At 47.2% G+C, this 20,971-nt stretch overlaps 1 protein-coding gene and 1 pseudogene across 1 annotated transcript in view; one reads left to right on the forward strand and one right to left on the reverse strand.

Annotated features, from left to right (window-relative positions):
* Positions 1-11,997, forward strand: part of LOC125540667 (probable amidase At4g34880) — a 44,789-nt gene extending 32,792 nt beyond the window's left edge. Inside the window, exons 3-5 of the mRNA XM_048704256.1 lie at positions 10,960-11,199; positions 11,285-11,483; positions 11,641-11,997. Coding sequence (XP_048560213.1) covers positions 10,960-11,199; positions 11,285-11,483; positions 11,641-11,997 — 796 coding nt within the window. The remainder of the gene's footprint in view (positions 1-10,959; positions 11,200-11,284; positions 11,484-11,640) is intronic.
* A 4,845-nt stretch (positions 11,998-16,842) lies between these two features.
* Positions 16,843-18,917, reverse strand: LOC125534745 (annotated as a pseudogene).
* Positions 18,918-20,971: the final 2,054 nt, after the last annotated feature.

Genomic DNA, 20,971 nt, shown 5'->3' on the forward strand with positions numbered 1-20,971 from the left:
CGCGTCAACCCGCAGGGCGGATTTACTATGTACAACCCTCCGAGTTGGGTAAGTGGACAATTGTGCTTGCCCATCCGTTTTATACTCCCATGATTAAATATGTAGTCTAACGATTTCAACGCAGGAACTGCGTCAGGAAGTAAAGGATATAAATAGCCGTCCCCCACAGCCCGAGGATCCAGAACGGTCCCTCGATCCGGACTCCGAAGAGGATCCGGACATATCGGTGGAGTTGATTGACGGGTGTTTTATCAGCTAAGCAAGGACAATACCTTGGTGGCCATTACGGCTGATTACCCAGGGTTAATCCCGGCCTCCCAGGTAACAGAGAGCGGAGTCTCATCCCCTTGAGAAGGAATCCATTCTCACGCATTTCAATTTTCCTGACAACGACCGTGTTTTGCAGGGGAGGTTTCCGAGGCGGGAGGCCGAACCTGCGGCGGCTAGCCAACGAGGGGCCGCAGAGCCCCGTGGGGTAAAAAGGAATATAGTCCGGACTGAGACGCCGGCGCAAAGGTATAGCGCACCCTCTTTTTCCCTAGTGCTATTCCTTCAGGGCATATTAACGTTCGTGCTATCTTCAGGACAAAGAGACCTCGCCGGACTACATCCGGAGAGGTTGCCAATCGCGCCTCCACCAGCCAGGCTCCAACGCCTGGCCCGGAAACGGAAGCGAACACAAGGCGCACACCGGACGCTCCTCCGACAGAGGATGCGGACAGGCTGTCTGCCACCAATTCCGAGGTGGAGAGTGCCATGAACCACAGGCGTCGCCGGACAGTTCTTCGCGACGCTTGTTTCTCCCAAGAGGCATTAGATGCCTTCAATTCGGGAGATGCGTACCTCCGTGCCGCTCAAAATGGTTTAGCCAGAGCCACGGAGCAATATGTAAAAGACATACGGGTAAGAAAATTTTGGTAAATATATATATACCAGTAGCCCCCGAGACTTGAAATAGTTAGAGTAACTGATTTAAGGATCATTTGTTATGCAGGTTCTTACAGAGAAGAATACCGTACTGTCCCAGGAGCTGGAAGAGTGCAAAGCCCAACTGGAGGCCGCACTAGCCGCGGCAGGGGAGCCCAAAGAGACCCCCTCTGGTAAGATACACTTCGAAAGATTAGTATCTTGCGAAAGTGCGGCGTGGGTGTAAATCTGACAAATCATATTGCAGATGGCACCGGACTGGATCCGGAGAGGCAACAACTCTTACACCGGCTAAAGTCCGGTGAGAGTATGCTGACAAGGGTGAGGCGGGAGAAGAATGATCTTCAGGACGCCAACACCAAGCTGGACGTTGAACTTAAAGATGTTCGTGGCCAGCTGTCGGACTCCACTAAGGAGAATCAGCGGCTTCGACGCGGCATATTTAGTAAGTGCTTAAGCGAATCTTTGAAAGAAAAGAGTTCGGCGAGGAAGTCGACTAACAGAGTAATGTCTGTAGGTATGCTAACGGGTCGTCCTGCAGAGGAGATGCCTGGTTCTACAGGTGACCTTCTTCCCGAGCTCTCGCAACTGCACGAGCGAGTTCGGCAGGCGATGCGAGGCGTTGCCCAAGCCTTATGGCCTTCCCACTCCATGCCCGAGGGCCTTGGAGAGCTTTCGAAGAAGCTTAAGGAAGCTCGGTGGCGCTTCCGGTTGTGGAAGATATCGGCCTGCCGACAAGGCGCTAGGGAGGCCTGGGCCATGGTGAAGACGCGGTACACGAAGTCTGATCCAAACCACATGGCCGAGGTCGGACCTGTGGGGCCTGACGGGAAGTAGAATTGGCCGCAAAGTATTCCCAGCAGGACTGTAAGTTAGACAGCCTGTTAGATGGTATTGAAGAGGAATACAATCAGTCAGAGTGACTATGTAATTTTTAATTGACATGTGTAATGCCTTCTAGCCAGATTGTAGATCGTTTGTCGTTGCCGACCTTTTCGCTTCAACCTCAGGACCTGACGGTCCGGAGTGTGTCCGAATACCCTACCGGTTATGTAAGAACCGGGGTATGCATGGAGACCAGGCGTAGGGGTCATTAGTGCTTTATCAGACAAGTGCCCAACTAGTTATGTTATATTACATGGTTAGTAAGAAACATCTTCCAGAGAGAATAGTTCCGTTAGGGGTTCCTTTCTCAGGGAGGCATGCCCTAAAGTGCATGTCCAGACTACAAACGCAGGAAAATCATCTGGGGGCATATATATAAGTAAGTAAAAAAGGTCATCTTTTAGTTCACCGACCGAATATTCCCTTAAGAACGCTAGCTTTCGGCTTCACCCAGTCTGAGGTACACATCCGACTGATCCGGCAGTAACAATCGCAGAGGTGCTCCCTTTACCACCTAGCCAAACAATCGGGAACGTAGGGGTAAGCACAGGAGCCAGGCAACCCAGCTTGGCCAAAACTTAAGTCATATCGATGCATATAATGGTGAAGAAAAGGTACATGCGGAAGTTTGACACATGTGGTGGGCGTGAAGCCCGAGTAAATAAGCTTCTGTTAAAGAAACCCCTAGGTTTAATGAGCGCAAGTAGCACGTCACTTGAGGAGCCTTTAAGGGCTATAAAAGAAAAGAGGGGAAGGAGAGAAATGTAAGACAGAAAATGTAAAAAATGGACAGAGGAAGGAGACAAACACAGAGTCCGGCGCTAGGCATAGAATCTTCAGAGACGGGCTGCGTTCCATGGGTTCGGCTCGAGTCGGTTATCCGACGCATCTCGCAGGCGGTATGCTCCACCAGTCAGGACTTGGTCGATTATGAAGGGACCTTCCCACTTGGGCTTCAGCTTGTCCTTTTTCTTGTCCGGCAGGCGTAGAACTAATTCGCCAATGTTGTAGTTTTTGGCCCGCACTTCTCTGCTTTGATATCTTCGAGACTGCTGTTGATAGAATGCGGAACGGGCTTTTGCCACGTCGCGCTCCTCCTCTAAGGCGTCCAAACTGTCCTGCCGATCGAGCTCGGCTTCCCTTTCTCGTACATGCGCACTCGAGGTGAGTCATGAATTATGTCGCAGGGCAAGACTGCCTCTGCACCGTACACCATAAAAAATGGTGTGTATCCGGTGGTGCGATTCGGCGTGGTCCGTAGCCCCAAGAGTGCGGAGTCAAGCTCCTCTACCCAGTGCGTGTTAGATTCCTTGAGGGACCGCACTAATATGGGTTTGATACCGCTCATGATGAGACCATTTGCACGTTCGACCTGACCGTTAGTTTGTGGGTGATAGACGGAAGCGTAATCGAGCTTGATGCCCATGTTTTTGCACCAGAGTTTTACCTCATCGGCCGTAAAGTTCATGCCGTTATCGGTGATGATGCTGTGGGGGACGCCATAACGGTGTACGACCCCGGATATAAAGTCTATCACAGGTAAGGATTCGGCTGTCTTAACAGGCTTGGCTTCTATCCACTTGGTGAACTTATCCACCATGACCAGTAAGTATTTTTCCTTGTGGGTTCTGCATTTAAGGGGTCCCACCATGTCAAGCCCCCAGACCGTGAAAGGCCAAGTGATGGGGATAGTTTGGAGGGCGGTGGGTGGCATATGGCTTTGGTTTGCAAAAAGCTGGCAACCGACGCATTTTTGGACCAAGTCCTGAGCGTCTGCCCGGGCCGTTGGCCAATAAAAGCCTGTACGGAAAGCCTTACTTACAAGGGACCGGGCTGCGGCGTGATGGCCACCGAGACCGGCATGAATTTCAGCCAGCAGGTTCCGCCCTTCCTCTTCGGAGATGCACCTTTGAAGGACTCCGGTAGTGCTTTTCTTATAAAGTTCTCCCTCATGGACTTTATAGGCTTTAGATCGCCGCACTATACAGCGTGCCTCATTTTGGTCCTCTGGCAGTTTCTGCCTAGTAAGGTAGGCTAGGAATGGTTCTGTCCATGGGGCGATAACGGCCATTAGTACGTGGGCTGAGGTTGTGATTTCATTGGCAGAGCCTTTGATTATGTCAGATTGTTCGGCGTCGGACAGTGCGGTTGGGTCCGGGCTAATATTGCCATGTTCCCCTTCCCATACTACGGATGGCTTGAACAGCCTTTCCAGGAAAATGTTGGGGGGGACCGCATCGCGTTTTGCGCCGATGCGTGCCAGGACGTCTGCCGCCTGATTGTTTTCTCGGGCTATATGGTGAAATTCGAGCCCCTCAAACCGAGTTGACATTTTGAGGACGGCGTTGCAGTAAGCTGCCATTTTTGGATCCTTGGCATCGAAGTCTCCATTTATTTGGGATATCGCGAGGTTCGAATCCCCGCGCACCTCTAGGCGTTGAATGCCCATGGATACTGCCATCCGGAGACCATGTAAAAGGGCCTCATATTCGGCTGCATTGTTGGAGTCTGTGTACATAATCTGGAGTACATATTGAACTATGTCTCCTGTGGGGGACGTCAAAACGACACCGGCCCCTAGTCCGGCCAACATTTTGGAACTGTCGAAGTGCATGATCCAGTTTGAATATGTGCCATACTCTTTAGGGAGTTCGGCCTCCGTCCATTCTGCGACGAAGTCGGCCAAAACTTGCGACTTGATAGCTCGCCGTGGCCTATAAGTTATGTCGAACGGGAGGAGCTCGATGGCCCATTTTGAAATCCGGCCCGTTGCATCACGGTTGTTTATAATATCGTTGAGTGGTACTTCCGATGCTACTGTGATTGAACACTCTTGAAAGTAGTGTCGTAGCTTCCGGGATGCCATGAATACCGCATATGCAATCTTTTGATAATGTGGGTACCGTGATTTGCATGGGGTGAGGACAGTGGACACATAGTAAACCGGCTTTTGAAGGGGGAATTTGTGTCCGTCCGTTTCCCGCTCGACGACGAGTACTGCGCTGACAACTTGATGGGTTGCTGCAATATACAATAGCATTAGTTCGCCGATGTTTGGCGCGGCCAGGACAGGGTTTGTTGCCAATATGGCTTTTATTTCCTCGAGTCCGGCCGTGGCGGCATCCGTCCACTCGAAGTGTTCGGTGCGCCGAAGGAGGCGATAGAGGGGTAGCGCCTTTTCTCCCAAACTGGAGATAAAGCGGCTTAGAGCCTCCACGCATCCGGTTAATTTTTGTATTGGTTTGAGGTCCTTTGGGATATCCAATTGTGACAAAGCTCGGATCTTGGCTGGATTTGCTTCGATTCCTCCACCGGATACAATGAAGCCCAAGAGCTTTCCGGCTGGAACGCCGAAAACGCATTTTTCCGGATTTAGCTTGATGTCATATGCTCGGAGGTTGTCAAATGTAAACCTCAAGTTGTCTACTAGAGATTCGACATGTCTTGTTTTTACGACCACATCATCCACGTATGCCTCTACTGTTTTGCCGATCTGGTTTGCCAGACATGTCTGAATCATGCGCTGATATGTTGCGCCGGCGTTTTTGAGCCCGAAAGGCATTGTGTTGAAGCAGAATGGGCCGTATGGGGTGATGAATGCCGTTGCGGCTTGGTCTGACTCGGCCATCTTGATTTGATGGTAACCGGAGTATGCATCGAGGAAGCACAAGGAATCGTGTCCTGCAGTGGCGTCGATAATTTGATCGATGCGGGGGAGGGGGAAGGGATCCTTTGGGCAAGCCTTGTTAAGGTCTTTGAAGTCAACGCACAGGCGCCAGGATTTGTCCTTCTTTGGTACCATCACCAAGTTTGCCAGCCAGTCCGGATGTTTTATATCTCTGATGAATCCGGCCTCCAATAGTTTGGCTAGCTCCTCTCCCATTGCCTATCGCTTGGGCTCAGAGAAACGTCGAAGGGCTTGTTTGATAGGTTTGAATCCTTTTAGGATATTTAAGCTGTGTTCGGCCAGCCTGCGTGGGATTCCTGGCATGTCTGAAGGGTGCCAGGCAAAAATGTCCCAGTTCTCTCGTAGGAATTCTCGCAGTGCGGCGTCTACATCGGGGTTTAATCGTGCCCCGATGAAAGCTGTTTTATTAGGGTCCGTTGGATGGATCTGGAATTTTACTATTTCATCCGCTGGTTTAAAGGAGGTGGACTTGGATCTTTTGTCGAGAATCACATCGTCCCTGTTTACCGTGGAGCGCAGCGTAGTTAGTTCCTCAGCCGCTAGGGCTTCGGACAGTGCCTCAAGGGCCAATGCGGCTGTCTTGTTTTCGGCGCAGAGTGCTATGTCCGGATCACTAGCGAGAGTGATGATTCCGTTCGGCCCGGGCATCTTGAGCTTCATGTACCCGTAATGGGGTATTGCTTGGAAGATTGTAAACGCTTCCCGCCCCAGCAGAGCGTGGTATCCGTTACTGAACGGGGCCACTTGGAATGTGACCTCTTCGGACCTATAATTATCCGCGTGCCGAACACCACATCTAGTGTGATTTTTCCTGCACAGCGCGCTTCCCGACTGGGGATTATTCCTCTAAAGGTTGTGCTGCTTCGCTCAATGCGGTTCCAGTCTATTTCCATTTTTTGAAGGGTTTTCTCATAAATGAGGTTCAATCCGCTGCCTCCGTCCATGAGTACCTTGGTGAGGCGAAAGCCGTCCACTATAGGACTGAGTACCAATGCGGCTGGTGCTCGAGCTGTTCGGAATTTAGGTTCATCACTGGCATTAAAAGTAATAGCCATGTCACTCCATGGTTTTATTGTTGCTACTTGATAGACTTCGGCGAGACTGCGGAGTGTTCTTTTTCGCATATTATTTGATGCGAAAGTCTCGAAGACTGTTAAGACTGTACCGGAGTCCCTGAGGTGGCTTTCTGCGGCCTCCGGAATTAGGAGATCTTCGCCCCTTTTGGCCACCTGCCAGAGTATCCAACATGCTCTAAGGCTATGAGTTGGTGTGGCGTCCTCTGTACTATGAATTTTACAGGGTCTATTAAGCCATCCCTCCAGTACGGTTCCATGCCCTGTAGAGGATTTTGGTTTTTTGGTTTTTAACCCGGGTGTCTAATGATGATGCACCCTTTTATTTCGGACGAGGTTTCTATTCAGGGCCGGATTGTCCCAAAATTTAGTTTCGGTTTTCCGGGCGCTTTCCATCACACAGTACTTTTGTACTATGGAAGCCAAGTCAGCGAAGCGTGTAAGATCATGACGACCTGTGGCGTTGAGGATTCCCTTGCCCGTGCAGTTATTGCAAAAGATTGAGATTGTGTCTTCCTCGCGGCAGTCCTTTATCCTATTCATAACCAGGAGGAACCTTGCCCAGTAATGATGTACTGTTTCTTCGGGCTTTTTCCTGATTTGGGATAGATCGCTTATGTTCGGGTGGGTGGGTGGAATTAAATCCGGAACTTCACCCAATCTAAGACTCAGAGGCCAAGGGGTTTCCGAACTCTGAAGTTTGGATTCCTGGATGTTGTCCAGTGAATCTAGCCCGTTGCCTGATTCTAAGTTCAGGTCTTGAGTTACATCCTCCCCTCCGCGGGTATCCGGCTTGGAGGGATCGGGAATACGGACGTAGCTAGTCCTTAAAATAGATGAAGAGTCGCCGCACTGTGCCTCTACCACGACAACGTAATGGGTGACTTGGGGAGAATTAATTTCTCTTAGATCGGGTTTAAGCCCAACCTGGTCATAATCCGTGGTGACCCCCAAGGCGGCGATGCGATCCAAGATCTCGTTTACGGAAGAAAGCTCCATTGGATCTAACTGCTCGACGAGCTCCGAGCTGACGTGAAGATTGCTTTTGATGACCCGAGAGGTCACCGTTGGTGCAACGGCCGAACAGGCGGTCATGAGAAAACCGCCTAGCCGGAGAGTTTGGCCGACAGCCAAGGCTCCCTTAGTAACGGCGCCGTCTTTAAAGGCGGGAAGAGGCATCCTTCCTGATTGCGACGGCACAGAGGAACTCTCAATGAAAGCACCAATGCCGGTGTCAAAACCGGCGGATCTTAGGTAGGGGGTCCCGAACTGTGCGTCTAGGCGGATGGTAACAGGAGGCAAGGAACACGATGTTTTATCCAGGTTCGGACCCTCTTGATGGAGGTAAAACCCTACGTCCTGCTTGATTAATATTGATAATATGGGTAGTACAAGAGTAGATCTACCACGAGATCAAGGAGGCTAAACCCTAGAAGCTAGCCTATGGCATGATTGTTGTATGATGAAGTTGTCCTACGGACTAAAACCCTCCGGTTTATATAGACACCGGAGAGGGTTAGGGTTACACAAAGTCAGTTACAATGGTAGGAGATCTTGAATATCCGCATCGCCAAGCTTGCCTTCCACGCCAAGGAAAGTCCCATCCGGACACGGGACGAAGTCTTCAATCTTGTATCTTCATAGTCCTGGAGTCCGGCTGAAGGTATAGTCCGGCTGCCCGAACACCCCCTAATCCAGGACTCCCTCAGCAAGTGTTAGTATCCTGGTTCGTTTAATTAGTGAGCCAATAATTAATTATACATGCAAGATAGAAAGTAAAAATGGATTAAAATCTGAATAGAAGGGTCAATAATTGCAGCATGGGGGATCACTTCTGCGAAAAAACTATACTTCCACACTTTCAATGGTAAAATATGTAGAATAGCTTTACCGACAATTGGTCGAGCAGTTGGAAGGCACAAACAAATAGATTCACTTAGGAAAGAGCATTTACTATGTATATCATACTATCATGTAGCAGAAATGTAGTACTAATCAAGAAGAGTTGTTTGATAGCCAAGAGATTCTAGGTCATGCTTGTAAACTGTTTTCATACTTAAAAGACATAGTAGCAGACCAATGTAGCAAAAATAGGGCTGCCCGTTCGTGAAGAGCACCATACATAACATATCATTGCCATCAATCAGTTGAGCACATGTAAGGCATAAATAAATAGATTCACTTGCAATAGCTCAGCGGTGACTAAAAACCAAGTACCAATCCAAACAATGCAGTAGCTCCATGCCAAATCCAACACATAATTTCTTAGAAAGTAAAGCAGAACTCAACCAACCCTATATCAGAATTGCAGACAATAAAATATAAATGTTGCACGTGTATTTCATTCATAGAGCAAAAAGGTCAGGTGAGTAATTGTTGGTGGCAGAATGACATAAATAGCAGATGATGCTACATCCAGAACTGTTGAAGGGAGAGATGCAAAATTAAGTAAGCATTGGCAACTAACCGCCACACCTTCTTAGGTATTATCAATACAGAAAAATAGAGCAAGAACATAAATCTATGTGGGGGAATGAGCTTACTAGGCTAGAGGTTGCGCTTGTGCAAGAAGTCAGCATGCCACAGTCAGGACATGGCTGCTGTAATTGAGAACATGACAGGATAGATTTTTTACGGGAAAGAAATATAGCTTTTTAGAAATTCGAAGCAGTGTTTCAAATGGGCAACTTATGAATCAAGACACCTCCAGCTTCATTAGTTCTAGTAGTAGCAGTACTTTGGTTAGGTTATAGACATACAATACTGTTTTGTTAGGCTAGGTATATTAAGGCCCCGTTCGGAAGTCCTCCAGATTCACAAAATCCACGTCTCCAGGTTCCAATGCCAGCTTCCAGCTTCCTGTGAGATGCTGCGTGCGTTCGGGAGGCTGTGACCAGCTTCTCCCTTTGCTGCATGGGCTGGCGCTGGGCTACAGGGACATGGGCTGTTAGGGAACGCATATGGTGATATGGGCTGCCGGCCCAGTTCGGAGTGAAAGGTGTGGAAGCGTCCACGTCTACTCGCTGGCTCGTACAGGAGCTCGGGAGGAAATAGATCGAACCGGTACGCAACTTAGCGGTGGCATTCCCATGTAATTTCAACGAACTCCAACTTCTCGTTTTGAGCTGCAAGCCGGAGCTGGGTTGGACTAGCTTCTTGTTTTTCCACTGGCAGGGTCGTTTGCTCCGCGAAGCCAGATTCTTGGAGTTGCCGCATTCGGGACGGCTCCACGCGCTGAGACTAGAAGCTGGGAGCAGGAGAGGATCTGAATGGGGCCTAAATATGTATATCATTTTTTTATTTCATAAAGAAATGAGAAAAATTGAGACGTTCGGGTGATATGGATTACAATACTCATCAATTGGTTTATTCAAATTTGGATGTATTACGAATTTCAGATTTGGGTACGTAGCAATAGGGAAACAAGTAACTACATGCAGTATCTTTTTGGAGAAAAAAGAGAATGAAGAAATTGTTGAACATCAATGAACCTATTTTATTATGATGACTTGGTTATCTAATTGTCCCCTACATCTATCCTATCACTTGATGGTTGTTTTTATGCATATTGTGCGGTTTGACATGGGAGTTGGCCCCCTAATAGAGTTCGATCACCCTCCGCCACTGCTGCTCACTAGGCCTATAAATACTCCTAGTGGTCTAGACTAGGGAGAACACATCCCTAAATAACATTTCACTTTGTGTAAATGGTACTAAGAATAGTATTTTTTTGAATGCAGTAAGCAATACCCTTAATGTATAATAAATATAAATAAAATATGGGGCGGTGATGACATGAATCTAGACGTGGAGTTGTACATCCTCCTCCACAACCAAGTGAGCAAGACTCACTCCGTTATATATATTTCAATAAGTGGTTACCATATATGTCTATTTTCACTAATTTTGTACAATCACGTGCGATCATAACTACGCATAGAAATTTTCTGCATATCCATATTTCCAGACCTGTCCTAAGCAAGGCTGAAAAAAGCGGTAGGCGTAAGCGAGGTGGTTGCCTGCCTAATGACTAGGCGGTGCTTAAGCGTCCTAGGCGCGGCCTAGGCGATAATATAGTTTTTGCAATTAGGGTGTATATGTGATTATTATATGTGTATCGATATTAATTTATGGTATACATATAAGTTAACTATCAGCTACTGCTATTGGAATACGGCCAGTTTGGCATATCGGTGCCATATAGCATGATTTCTCGATTGGGTAGACAATTTCTTACTTGCCATGTCTATACTTCCACTTATGCCCTAGGCAAGGTGCCTAAGCGTGCCTAAACTAAGTGACTTAGGACTCAACGGGTTTAGTTTAGAACTTAAGGAAGTGCATAAAAATGAAAACAAATAAATCTCGAGATTTTTGTAACTGCAGGCCTATTTGCCGCGCAGTGGCAGATGCAGTCCACGTGTTGGACTCCATTGTTGGCTACGATGCCCATGACGCAACTGCCACGAGGACAGCTTCCAAATACATTCCTCGTGGCGGATATATGCAATTCTTACAATTGGATGGATTAAAGGGGAAGCGAATCGGTGTCCCCAACGGCTTCTTCAACTTCCCGAATAGGACTGTGCAACACACAGTTTACCAGCAACATCTCGACACAATGAGGTATATATATATATTGGTGAAATCGATCATATCTTTTTAATAGTATGTTTTTGAAATTCTAATAGTTCACGGAACATGGTTTAAGGAAACAAGGAGCTATCTTGATTGAGAACCTGGACATAGACAATTTGGATACCCTAATGGATAATCTTAACAATGGGGAACAGATTGCTTTACCAGCAGAGTTCAAGTTAAGCCTCAACTCTTACCTATCTGACTTATCCTACTCCCCAGTTCGATCACTTGCAGAGATCATAGCTTTCAACAATGCACATCACATTGAGGTCAGCTCCAATTTTTAGTTTCCAGTTCATTTTGTGCATTTCGTCGATTGCTCTTGTCTTATTTAGCATTAGTCTCAAGAATTCAATTTGTTTATATCTTATAAGTTGAACAAATAAATATTGTGAAATTTAATTTTATTACATGAATGTATGACAGGAGAAGCTGAAGGAAATCAGGCAGATCATCTTCCTGGCGGCCGAGAACACAACTGGCCTCGGTGCTCCAGCGAGAGCAGCGGTCCGTCGGCTTAGCAAGATGTCTGCCAATGGACTAGAGAAGCTGATGAAGGAGCACAAATTGGACGCCGTTGTGACACCAAATGCCGATGCATCCTCTGTACTTGCCATTGGCGGCATGCCGGGCATCTCCGTGCCAGCCGGGCATGGCAAAATGGGTGTGCCATTTGGTCTCTGCTTCGGTGGGCTGAGGGGGTACGAGCCAAGGTTGATCGAGATGGCCTACGCATTTGAGCAAATCACCAAGGCTAGAAAAGCTCCAATGTTCATGGCGTAGAATAAACAATGAAGAAGGCGCTGATCACCAAAGCACACAAATCATCCCTTTTGCAAAAGTATTTCTAAGTTATCCACGTGCATACGAGGAACGTCACCTTCCCTACAACTACATTTGTCAATAATGTAACTTCGTGATCATCAACATGGTAAATTTTGAATAAATATTGTAATAATATTTGCATGATGAATTATTCGGGTTGTGAAGTCTAAGGGATCTTCTAAAAGACTCGTACTGTCTCATAACCAGTAAACACATTGACCTACATAAATCTGGCTTAGTGTAATTCCACAGAGAGAGAGGCGTCGTGAACAGAAATAAGGGAGGAAAAAGAGAGAGAGAGGCTATACGAGGTGCATATAATTAGGAGTGCGCGCGGCGGACAGGCTCGGGTAATTAATTACAGCACCACACAAGATTTGTTTTTTTCATTTTACAGCTGGGTCGACCATCTTAACGACGAATCAACAAATAATTTTGCTCGTTTGTTCTGCTGCTAGTATGGAATCCGTATGTGCTCTCGGCTGATCCATGCGGGTCGAGCGGGGGTTCGGCTATTGCCGTGGCGGCAAACATGGTCGTGGTGACACTGGGAATAGAGAGGGACGGCTCCATACTCTGTCCGGCATCGCTGAACTCGGTGGTCGGGATCAAACCGACGGTGGGGCTGACCAGCCGAGCCGGAGTCATCCCCACCACACCACGACAAGACACCATCGGGTAAGAGATGACTCATACTAAAATTTGCCACTTGCCATGCCAAAGTTCAGAAATAGAATATGCCCGATTAGATACCATTTGACTTTAGCAGATCAGATACATACCATATATGGGGTGATACATACTGAAACAAATGCATAGTGGTATCTCTGAAAGTACTGTATTTGTTTCTTATATTCATGTCGATATAGTATGTGAAATGCATCAATCGAGAGACGGGGTGGTGTGACATTCTTTTTTTCTAATATATGGGGGAATAAACGATTTAGACGTTGCCATTTCAACGTTCAAAAATAGCATATGCCCGGATAGATACCATTTGACTTCAGCATATCGGATACATAATAAAGATGTGTGTTGCTGTGCCCGACCATCTTGACGGCATTATGATAGAAATAAAAAAAATTGCGGGTGAGAAATATTTGAGAAAAGGAAGTAAAGAGTACATGCATGTGATATTTGACTTACACGTTCAAAGTCTTGGCTATATAAGATTTGACATTATTTGATTGCATACGCTAGCACAGACTTGTTCAGAAAAAATAGAAGAGATAATTGAAAAATTCAAACTCAGGATTGACACCGCACAACACAAGCTTTACCAAAGAACCACGGGAGGATCTGGGATAGATGCCTTATGTAGAGTTAATCTTGTCCATGGAGCATACATAAAAATAGGACATTCGGCACTCTGAATCATCTGTTTTCATCTAGCGAAAAACAACGTTGTCATTTGGATGTTCGAACTGATGTTACACTACATGATACTGAGAGCAACATTTAAATACGGCAAGAAAAAATGCATATGTAAATATGTGTTTTCTCAATCGTAGGTATGGTGTAACACACTACAATAGCTAACTTCAAATTTCTTTTGGCAGAAAAATAAAATTCCGTCACCTTGAACTGAAGTTAATATGGCAGTGCCTTAAATTGAAGCTAATAATTACATCGGTATACCAATGACGAAATCGGGTGAACTACCGCGGCATGGCCGTGGACTGAGAGATGAAATCGTTTACCTGCTTTCTGGGCCTGGGCTATGTATGTTTTTCAAAGTTGGCGGACCGATTCACAGGAGGATGCCCAAGTCAGCCTGTGGATCAGCGGCCCGGTTACGGTGCGTCGCATGGGCCGCGCGGGGAAAAAGGCTCAGGCGCGAGCGGTGAATGACCGAAAGAGATCTGGAGTGTTCAGTGGCGGGATCCAACGGCAGAGCGCTGTGGGATGGGGTAGCTAGCTCAGTTTTACTGCTTCTTAATAATATATGGGATGCATAGTGGCATATATCTCTTGGAGAAATATAGTTGTTCTGACATTCTTGTAGATAGAGTAAGTCGAAATGCATCAATCGAGAGACGTGATGGGGAACATCCTTTTTCTAACATGGGGTAGTAAGAGACGATTGAGACTAAATGTTGCCACTTGCCATGATTCAAATATAGAATATGCCCTATGGGATACCGTTTGACCTCAAGATATATGGGGGGGGGGGGGGGGCCCGGAGCGGGGCCCAAAAGGGGGGAGGGGGGGGGGGGGGGGGGGGGGGGCTCGACCGGGGACCTCAGAGAGTGAGGGCGATGGGTCTCGGGTGGGACGGTGTCCGGATCTTGGATGCCGGGGCGGCGGCCTTGGTGTGGAGCAGTCGCAGTGATCGTGGCTGGAGCTTGCGGCTCGAGTGTTGGTTGGCTGCCATGGAACATAGTCAACTGCAATGCAATTGCACATCTTTTCTACTATAGCTGCACTTTCTTCAGCATGCACCTTTTTAGTAACCCTCCCTCGTTGAATAGAAAGCCTATAAATTGTGTCTGCCGTCAAACTGTGCAAAATTTGACCAAATTTGAAGGAAAACTTAGCAACAAGTAAAGTACAAAAGTAAGGCGGCTAAACTAACTTGATACAAAATTCACAAGCACTGATTTATACATACCCGGTAACAGAAAAAATGCAGCTTAGCAGCGCAGGTTCAGGACGCAGGCTGGGTGTCCGGTGGTCAGCAGGAAAACAGGAAATGCAAAAGACACTCAGTACGCCCTACTAGTAGCAGACTTCCCAACAAGGTGGTTAACTACTGAAACATGAAACTAGAAAGAAAGAGGTGAGCAATCATCACCTAATAATTCTCATTAGCATTTGTTATTGTTGAGATTAAGATCAACCAACAATACTATCGTGTGCAATGTTTATGGTTCCATGATATCAATCTACGCTTTGTCACTAGTAGAAAAAGGGGGCTTTGGTCCAGGCCGGGTAACCCCATTAGTCCCGGTTCAGTCCAGAACCGGGACCAATGGGTGCATTAGTCCCGGTTCGTGCGGCTAAGGCATTAGTCTCGGTTCACCTGGGCCCTTTAGTCCCGGTTCATGCCACGAACCGGGACTAAAGGGTGCGATGCCCATTAGTCCCGGTTGGTGGCACCAACCGAGACTAATGGCCTTTGAGGCATTAGTACCGGTTCATGGCACGAACCAGTACTAAAGGTCCAATTTTCAAACTCTCCCCCCCCCCGGACCGCCTTTTTAGTTTTAGAAAAAACAAAAGAAAATGATGGAAATGTCAAAAAAATAAAATAAAATAAGTTTCCCATGTGATATGTGGTCTAGTTGTTGGGAAAATTTACAAATATGAATTTCGACTTTATTTACAAAATCTCTCTGGAATTTGTAAAATGGGCATAACTTTTGCATACGAAATCGGATTAAAAAGTTTTTTATATGAAAAATCATCTACTCGAAAAGTTACATCCGATGGAGACTGCCTATGGCCTGTTTGCAAATTTGTAGAATCCTCAAATTCCAAAAGGAAAAAAAGTTATGCTCAAATTTCAGTTTTTTTTAAATTTTCATTAAATCTGGTCAAACTATGGTCAAACTACTTATTCAAGAAGTATTAGTGTTACTAAATAATTATTCAAGAATATTAGTGTTATTAAATAATTATTTTAGTTTTTTTTGAATTTTGGTCAAATCTGGTCAAACTGTGGTGAAACTATGGTCAAACTACTTATTCAAGAAATATTAGTGTTACTAAATAATAATTGTTTTTTAGAACAATAGTTTCAAACTCAAACAGTGAAATGTGTGACTTCATGCTCAAGCTAAAATCCTGAGGGTTAATAGGATTAACATCTTACTATTGTCAGGAAAACAACGAGTGCAGACTTGGAAACGAGGGAGAATAGAACCTGAAAGTTAGGCGTGCTCAGGCCGGGGGGTGGGAGGATAGGTGACCGTCCGGGAAGTTAGATGATTTGAAATGATGAGGGGTGATTAGAGATTAAATTGAGCAGTGATGAGAGGGGTGATTAGAGATTAGAGGTTAAAATAAATCAGAAATTTGAAAATAAAAAAAACAAAAAAAAATTCAAAAAGAAAATCAGAAAATTACCTTTAGTACCGGTTGGTGTTATCAACTGGGACTAAAGGTGGACCTCCAGGCAGTGGCCACGTGGAAGGCCTTTAGTCCCGGTTCTGGTTTGAACCGGGACTAAAGGGTCAGGGCATTAGTACCGACCCTTTAGTCCCGGTTCAAGAACCGGGACTAAAGGCCCTTATGAACCGGGACTGCAGGCCCTTTTTCTACTAGTGTGTGCCAAAAAAAGAAAGGAAAAAAAAAAGCACTCAATGCTCTCATGTGAGTATGTGACGCTGGCGGGGGGTGAGAGATTGCCTGCTGTTCATTGCACTGACACGGCGTCAAGAGCACCATGTGGACCAACTCATCATTTGGATGCTTGCCAATACTAAATTTGGAAGGAATCATTGGTATTAGGTGTAGATAAAAATACAATCTCAAACATATGCTTACTTGCCGATTCCATGTCCCATCTTGGTCCAGATCTCCATCGCATTTTCCTTGGCATAATATGGCTAAGCATGCGATGCAGTAAGTGTTACGCTCTTCTTCTCTATGCATGGATCCCCGATAATAAGCTTAAACGCTTTCACAAGCATATAAATGAAAGAACAGCAACGCCGTTTTATTCGAGCTCAAAGGAAAAGTTGGTCCATAAACAAGACAAGACACTATTTGGTAGACATTTGCAGCTTCATAGTGAAGATTAATGACAAGAGGATCCTAATTTGAAGAGCGCGATGCCGGCCGTTGGCGCTTCTGCGGTGGTTATGGGTCTGGCTTGACCAGTCGGTGGAGGTGCTCAGTGAGAAGCCAGAGGATGGTTATGAGCTCACCTCCACTGCTAAGCTTCTTGGCATGGGACTCCCTGCTGCACCTGTTTGCAGCATACACCATGAAATCCATCCACACCAAGGAGAGAACCCGCATCGAGCAGCACTTGCGCTCCGCATTCTCATCATTAGCAGCCAGGGCTTCTGCAACACGGACTGCATAAGAGATACGAGGAACTTTAGTGTAGTCACGTGGCTTCTCGTCTAGACCCAGTACCACCATCTCGGCAAGCTGCCAAGCTCCGTTCTCTCCCGGCGACTAGAGTGGGAATTAGGGTCATCATACAGTCGGAGCAAGTTGCTGCAGCTGGGAGCTGGGCGTTGGTCGTCTTTTTCACACCATGTGTCAACTGGATTCTCGCAGGTTCGCCGGTACAATCTGCTCTGAGCAAGGCCTGGCAGCATGTCCGGGCGTTCCACCAAAAGGAACATCAAGCAGTTGGACAACAACATGATGTCCTCCTCACTGGCACAGAGTGCTTCGCTTTCCATGGCCATGGCCTTGGCTTTCTTCCCACTCTCGCGGAGGAGGAAGAGGTCGGTGGCGATGTGCCAGATGATGATGCCCTCTTGAAACTCAACACCTAGTCTGTCTTGCAGATCCTTGTACAGGTTACAAGTGCTGAGTGCCTCCTCGCCCCATTTCCCCCTGACAATGCCCTGTGTGCTCACTTTCCCATCCCGGGCCAATTCCTCTATGTGCAACATCGACTTCTGCTTCAGGTCCTCTGGAAACTTGATGGTCCACGAGTGAAGCTCCCTGTCCCACCACTCCTCGGCTCCCAGCATGTTGGCAAATTTACCCAGCAGAGGCCTGTTCCTTCTGCTGGGACGACTGCACAAGTGCAACATGTTATACTGCCCCACAGTGCCAGACCACCTCCTTGCTGACCTCAAGAATCTATCAAGTCTCATGAACTTTATGAGCCGGTGAAGAGATACAGTCCAACGACGAAGACGATCCCATCTCCCTGCACAGAGAACTGCATGTTGAAGCCAATGCCATCTTGTACCGCACAAGAAGGGTAGTGTCCAACTCGACCCAAGTGCAATCAGCAGTGATCTTATCTCCAGGACTAAGGCACCACCCAGTAAGATGTAGGTGATGGTAACATCCACTCTGCTGTGACCATCTTTCCCACCGAACTGGAACAGCAAGAGCGCAGCTGCGATGGCAGCAGGTGCGACTATGCAGACGCAGTAGCCAAATGAAGTGTGGACTACGGCTGCCTTGGTGTAGAGGATGTCGTACATCAAGGAAAGCTCCAACTCCATCACCAAATACCTATCTTCATATGTGAGCTGCTCAAGTACATTGATCTCACGGTTGTCTTCATCCCTGTCGCTCGACGAATCGACTATTGCGTGCTTGCATATGTGGAACAGGGAGTGTGCATGCCGCATGAAGAATTCTTCTTCTTCGACATTGCCCTTGGGTCCCCCTTGTGGGGGTCTATCGTCGAGGTAGAAATGGCATCTGGCCCGTGTGGTTCCTTCTTGAGGGAGCTCCGGATGCTGTCCATGTTGCTGCACTTGAGCGCCCATGTTCTCTCCCCGTACTTGAGAACACCGACGACAAACATCAAGATGACCGCAAGCAGGAACATGTCCTCGGTGCCGATGTAATGCTTGTAGAGGACGTAGACAGTGCTTAGCACCTGCAAACTGAGAGTGAGCAGGTGTCTGCAGCCAGAGTCTGTTGTTCTCGAGTAAGTAGGTGGTGATGTTGTCCGGGCCACCAAGATGCAGCAACAGGAACGGCGCCCAGAACGCGACGAGACGATGCTCGCGGGACGCGGCACCGTCGAAAGAGAGGTGACCAAGAGCATATATTGCAGTGGCATCAGCCAGCTGGTAAGCCAGCCAGAGGATGAACCTGAACAAACGGCAGGATGCTTCACTCCGCCGGATCCCAGGTAGCAAGACGAGGGTAACCTGAAGAGTGAGGCTCACCAGCACCAGAGTCTGAACCGCCCATGCGTTCTAGAAGTCTATAGGCCCTCGAGCCATTGTTCTTGTCCTGCATGCACTGTGTTAAATGAAGTTTCACCAGAGGATGAGTGTATCTTTTTCATCAAGCATAATGATGTAGCTAATTAAGGCAGATAAACTCATATCGGATCGATAAAAAATTCACAAGCGATGGTGTATACATACCGGGTTTTTTTTTTTGAGAAATCTCGCTCGCTTTATTGATTCAAAACAATGTTCATAGGTAAACGGTGTGGGTCATGAGGAGAGCCCAACCAAATATGCCTACCTATATCTAAATTACAAGCGAATTTAGCAAGATTATGAGCCTCGAAGTTATTATTCCTTCGCTCAAAAACAAAAGAGCAAGAAGAGAAACTAGCTCTACGGTCTATTATTTCATGTATCGGGTAACCAGGGCCGTCCAGGGGCCTGTGCGGGCTGTGCGACCGCACAGGGCACCCAAATTCCAAGGGCCCCCGATTTTGGGCCAGCATCTAGTAGTATATTCTTTGTTTTGGGCCCTGTTTTCACAGCAAGAACAGAATTAGGCCTATGCACTCTGGACTCCCGAAATGAGGCTTTCCCTTAGTGCCGATCCACACACCCTGCCGGTTGATAGATAAATCTATCTCGAGCTCTGCTAAAAAACAAGCAACTATCCATCTAGCTCCGCGCGATCTGCTCGGGTAAGGAAAAGGCCCTCACGGAGATGAACTGACTCCAGTACGGCGCCGTCCGGAGGGTAGCGGCGTTGCCGGAGAAACGACCCACAGCCCTGCCGGCATGGATAATTCTTTCCACCATTCTGTTGGCCGCCGGTGGCCGAGAAAAGGTGAGGGCATCACCGATCTATCCACAAGGTGCGCTCAAACTAAATCCCTAATTAATTTAGACTATTTTGTCCTCACGGAGATGAACCGATTGAGGTGCTCAAACTAAATAACCGATCTGAATAATTATATGAGACGGTTCATAATCCAGTTTTTCTAGGGAATATATGGGTGTGCATATGCATCAATCCAGTTTTTCTAGGGAATATAAATAATAGGCTTGTTGATTAAGTTGTCACACACCAAGATTTCCAAGCTAGTTGCTCGTTCAAAATTCAGGGTTCAATCCCTTTTTTTCATTTTGTTACCTTGGTAGACCTTTAACTCATGGAGTGTTTGAACTCGTTCATATTTCTTTTGTAAACAAATCATCTATTCTAAAAATTCTAGGGCCTCATTTCGGGTTCTGCACCAGGGCCCCGAATTCCTGGAGATGGCCCTGCGGGTAACAGCAAAACCGCAGCTAGCACCCCAGGTTCAATCAGGCTCAGGCAAGTGCGCAGCCAGCAATTGGAACACAAAGTGCAGAGGACACTCGGTACTGCCTGCCACTATCAGGCTCTCAGCAAGGTGGCGAACTAGTGAAACATGAGACTAGGAAGAAGTAGGCGAGCCATACCATATGCCACTATCATCAAATAATTGTCATTGGCATTTTTTATCGTTGGGACAGATGAAGGTACACTGGCAACCAACCATACTAGTGTGCAATGTTTATGGTTCCATCCAATCAATCAACGCTTTGTGCCAAAAACACAAAGAAATCAATCAACTGTCTCATGCGATCAATGAGGTGGATGCCATGGCACTACAAACTGGCCGGCACGCCAAGTCCAGACCTTACCAGGCAGGCTCTTTTTTGTTTTCGAAACGACAACCAATGGAACTATGGAGGCTGTGGCCATGGTTGCAGATTTGATCTAGGTTCAGAGTAGCTAACTAGATCGGCCCAGTGTACCTTCATCTGCCAGGACGGCGTAAATATTTTGCGAAATACCCAGCCCTGGAGGCGGAACTCATCGCGGTGGCAATGGTATGGCATGGCTGGCGGCGACGGCCTTTGGGGCAGCGGCGATTTCCTGACACGGTGACGCAACGCTCGCTCGCGCGCACTCCGTGCCGCCGCCAACCGCCGACTGGCCGGCAGGTCGTGGCGGGAGGATCATGGACTGAAGCAGGGGCCATGCTGATACGGAGAGGAGATTTAGGGATTTGGGTAAGCCAGATAATTGATTGGAGATTTCCCTGCTGGCGACAATC

The sequence above is a fragment of the Triticum urartu genome, chromosome 2, assembly GCF_003073215.2.
Source record: "Triticum urartu cultivar G1812 chromosome 2, Tu2.1, whole genome shotgun sequence".
NCBI lineage: Eukaryota > Viridiplantae > Streptophyta > Magnoliopsida > Poales > Poaceae > Triticum > Triticum urartu.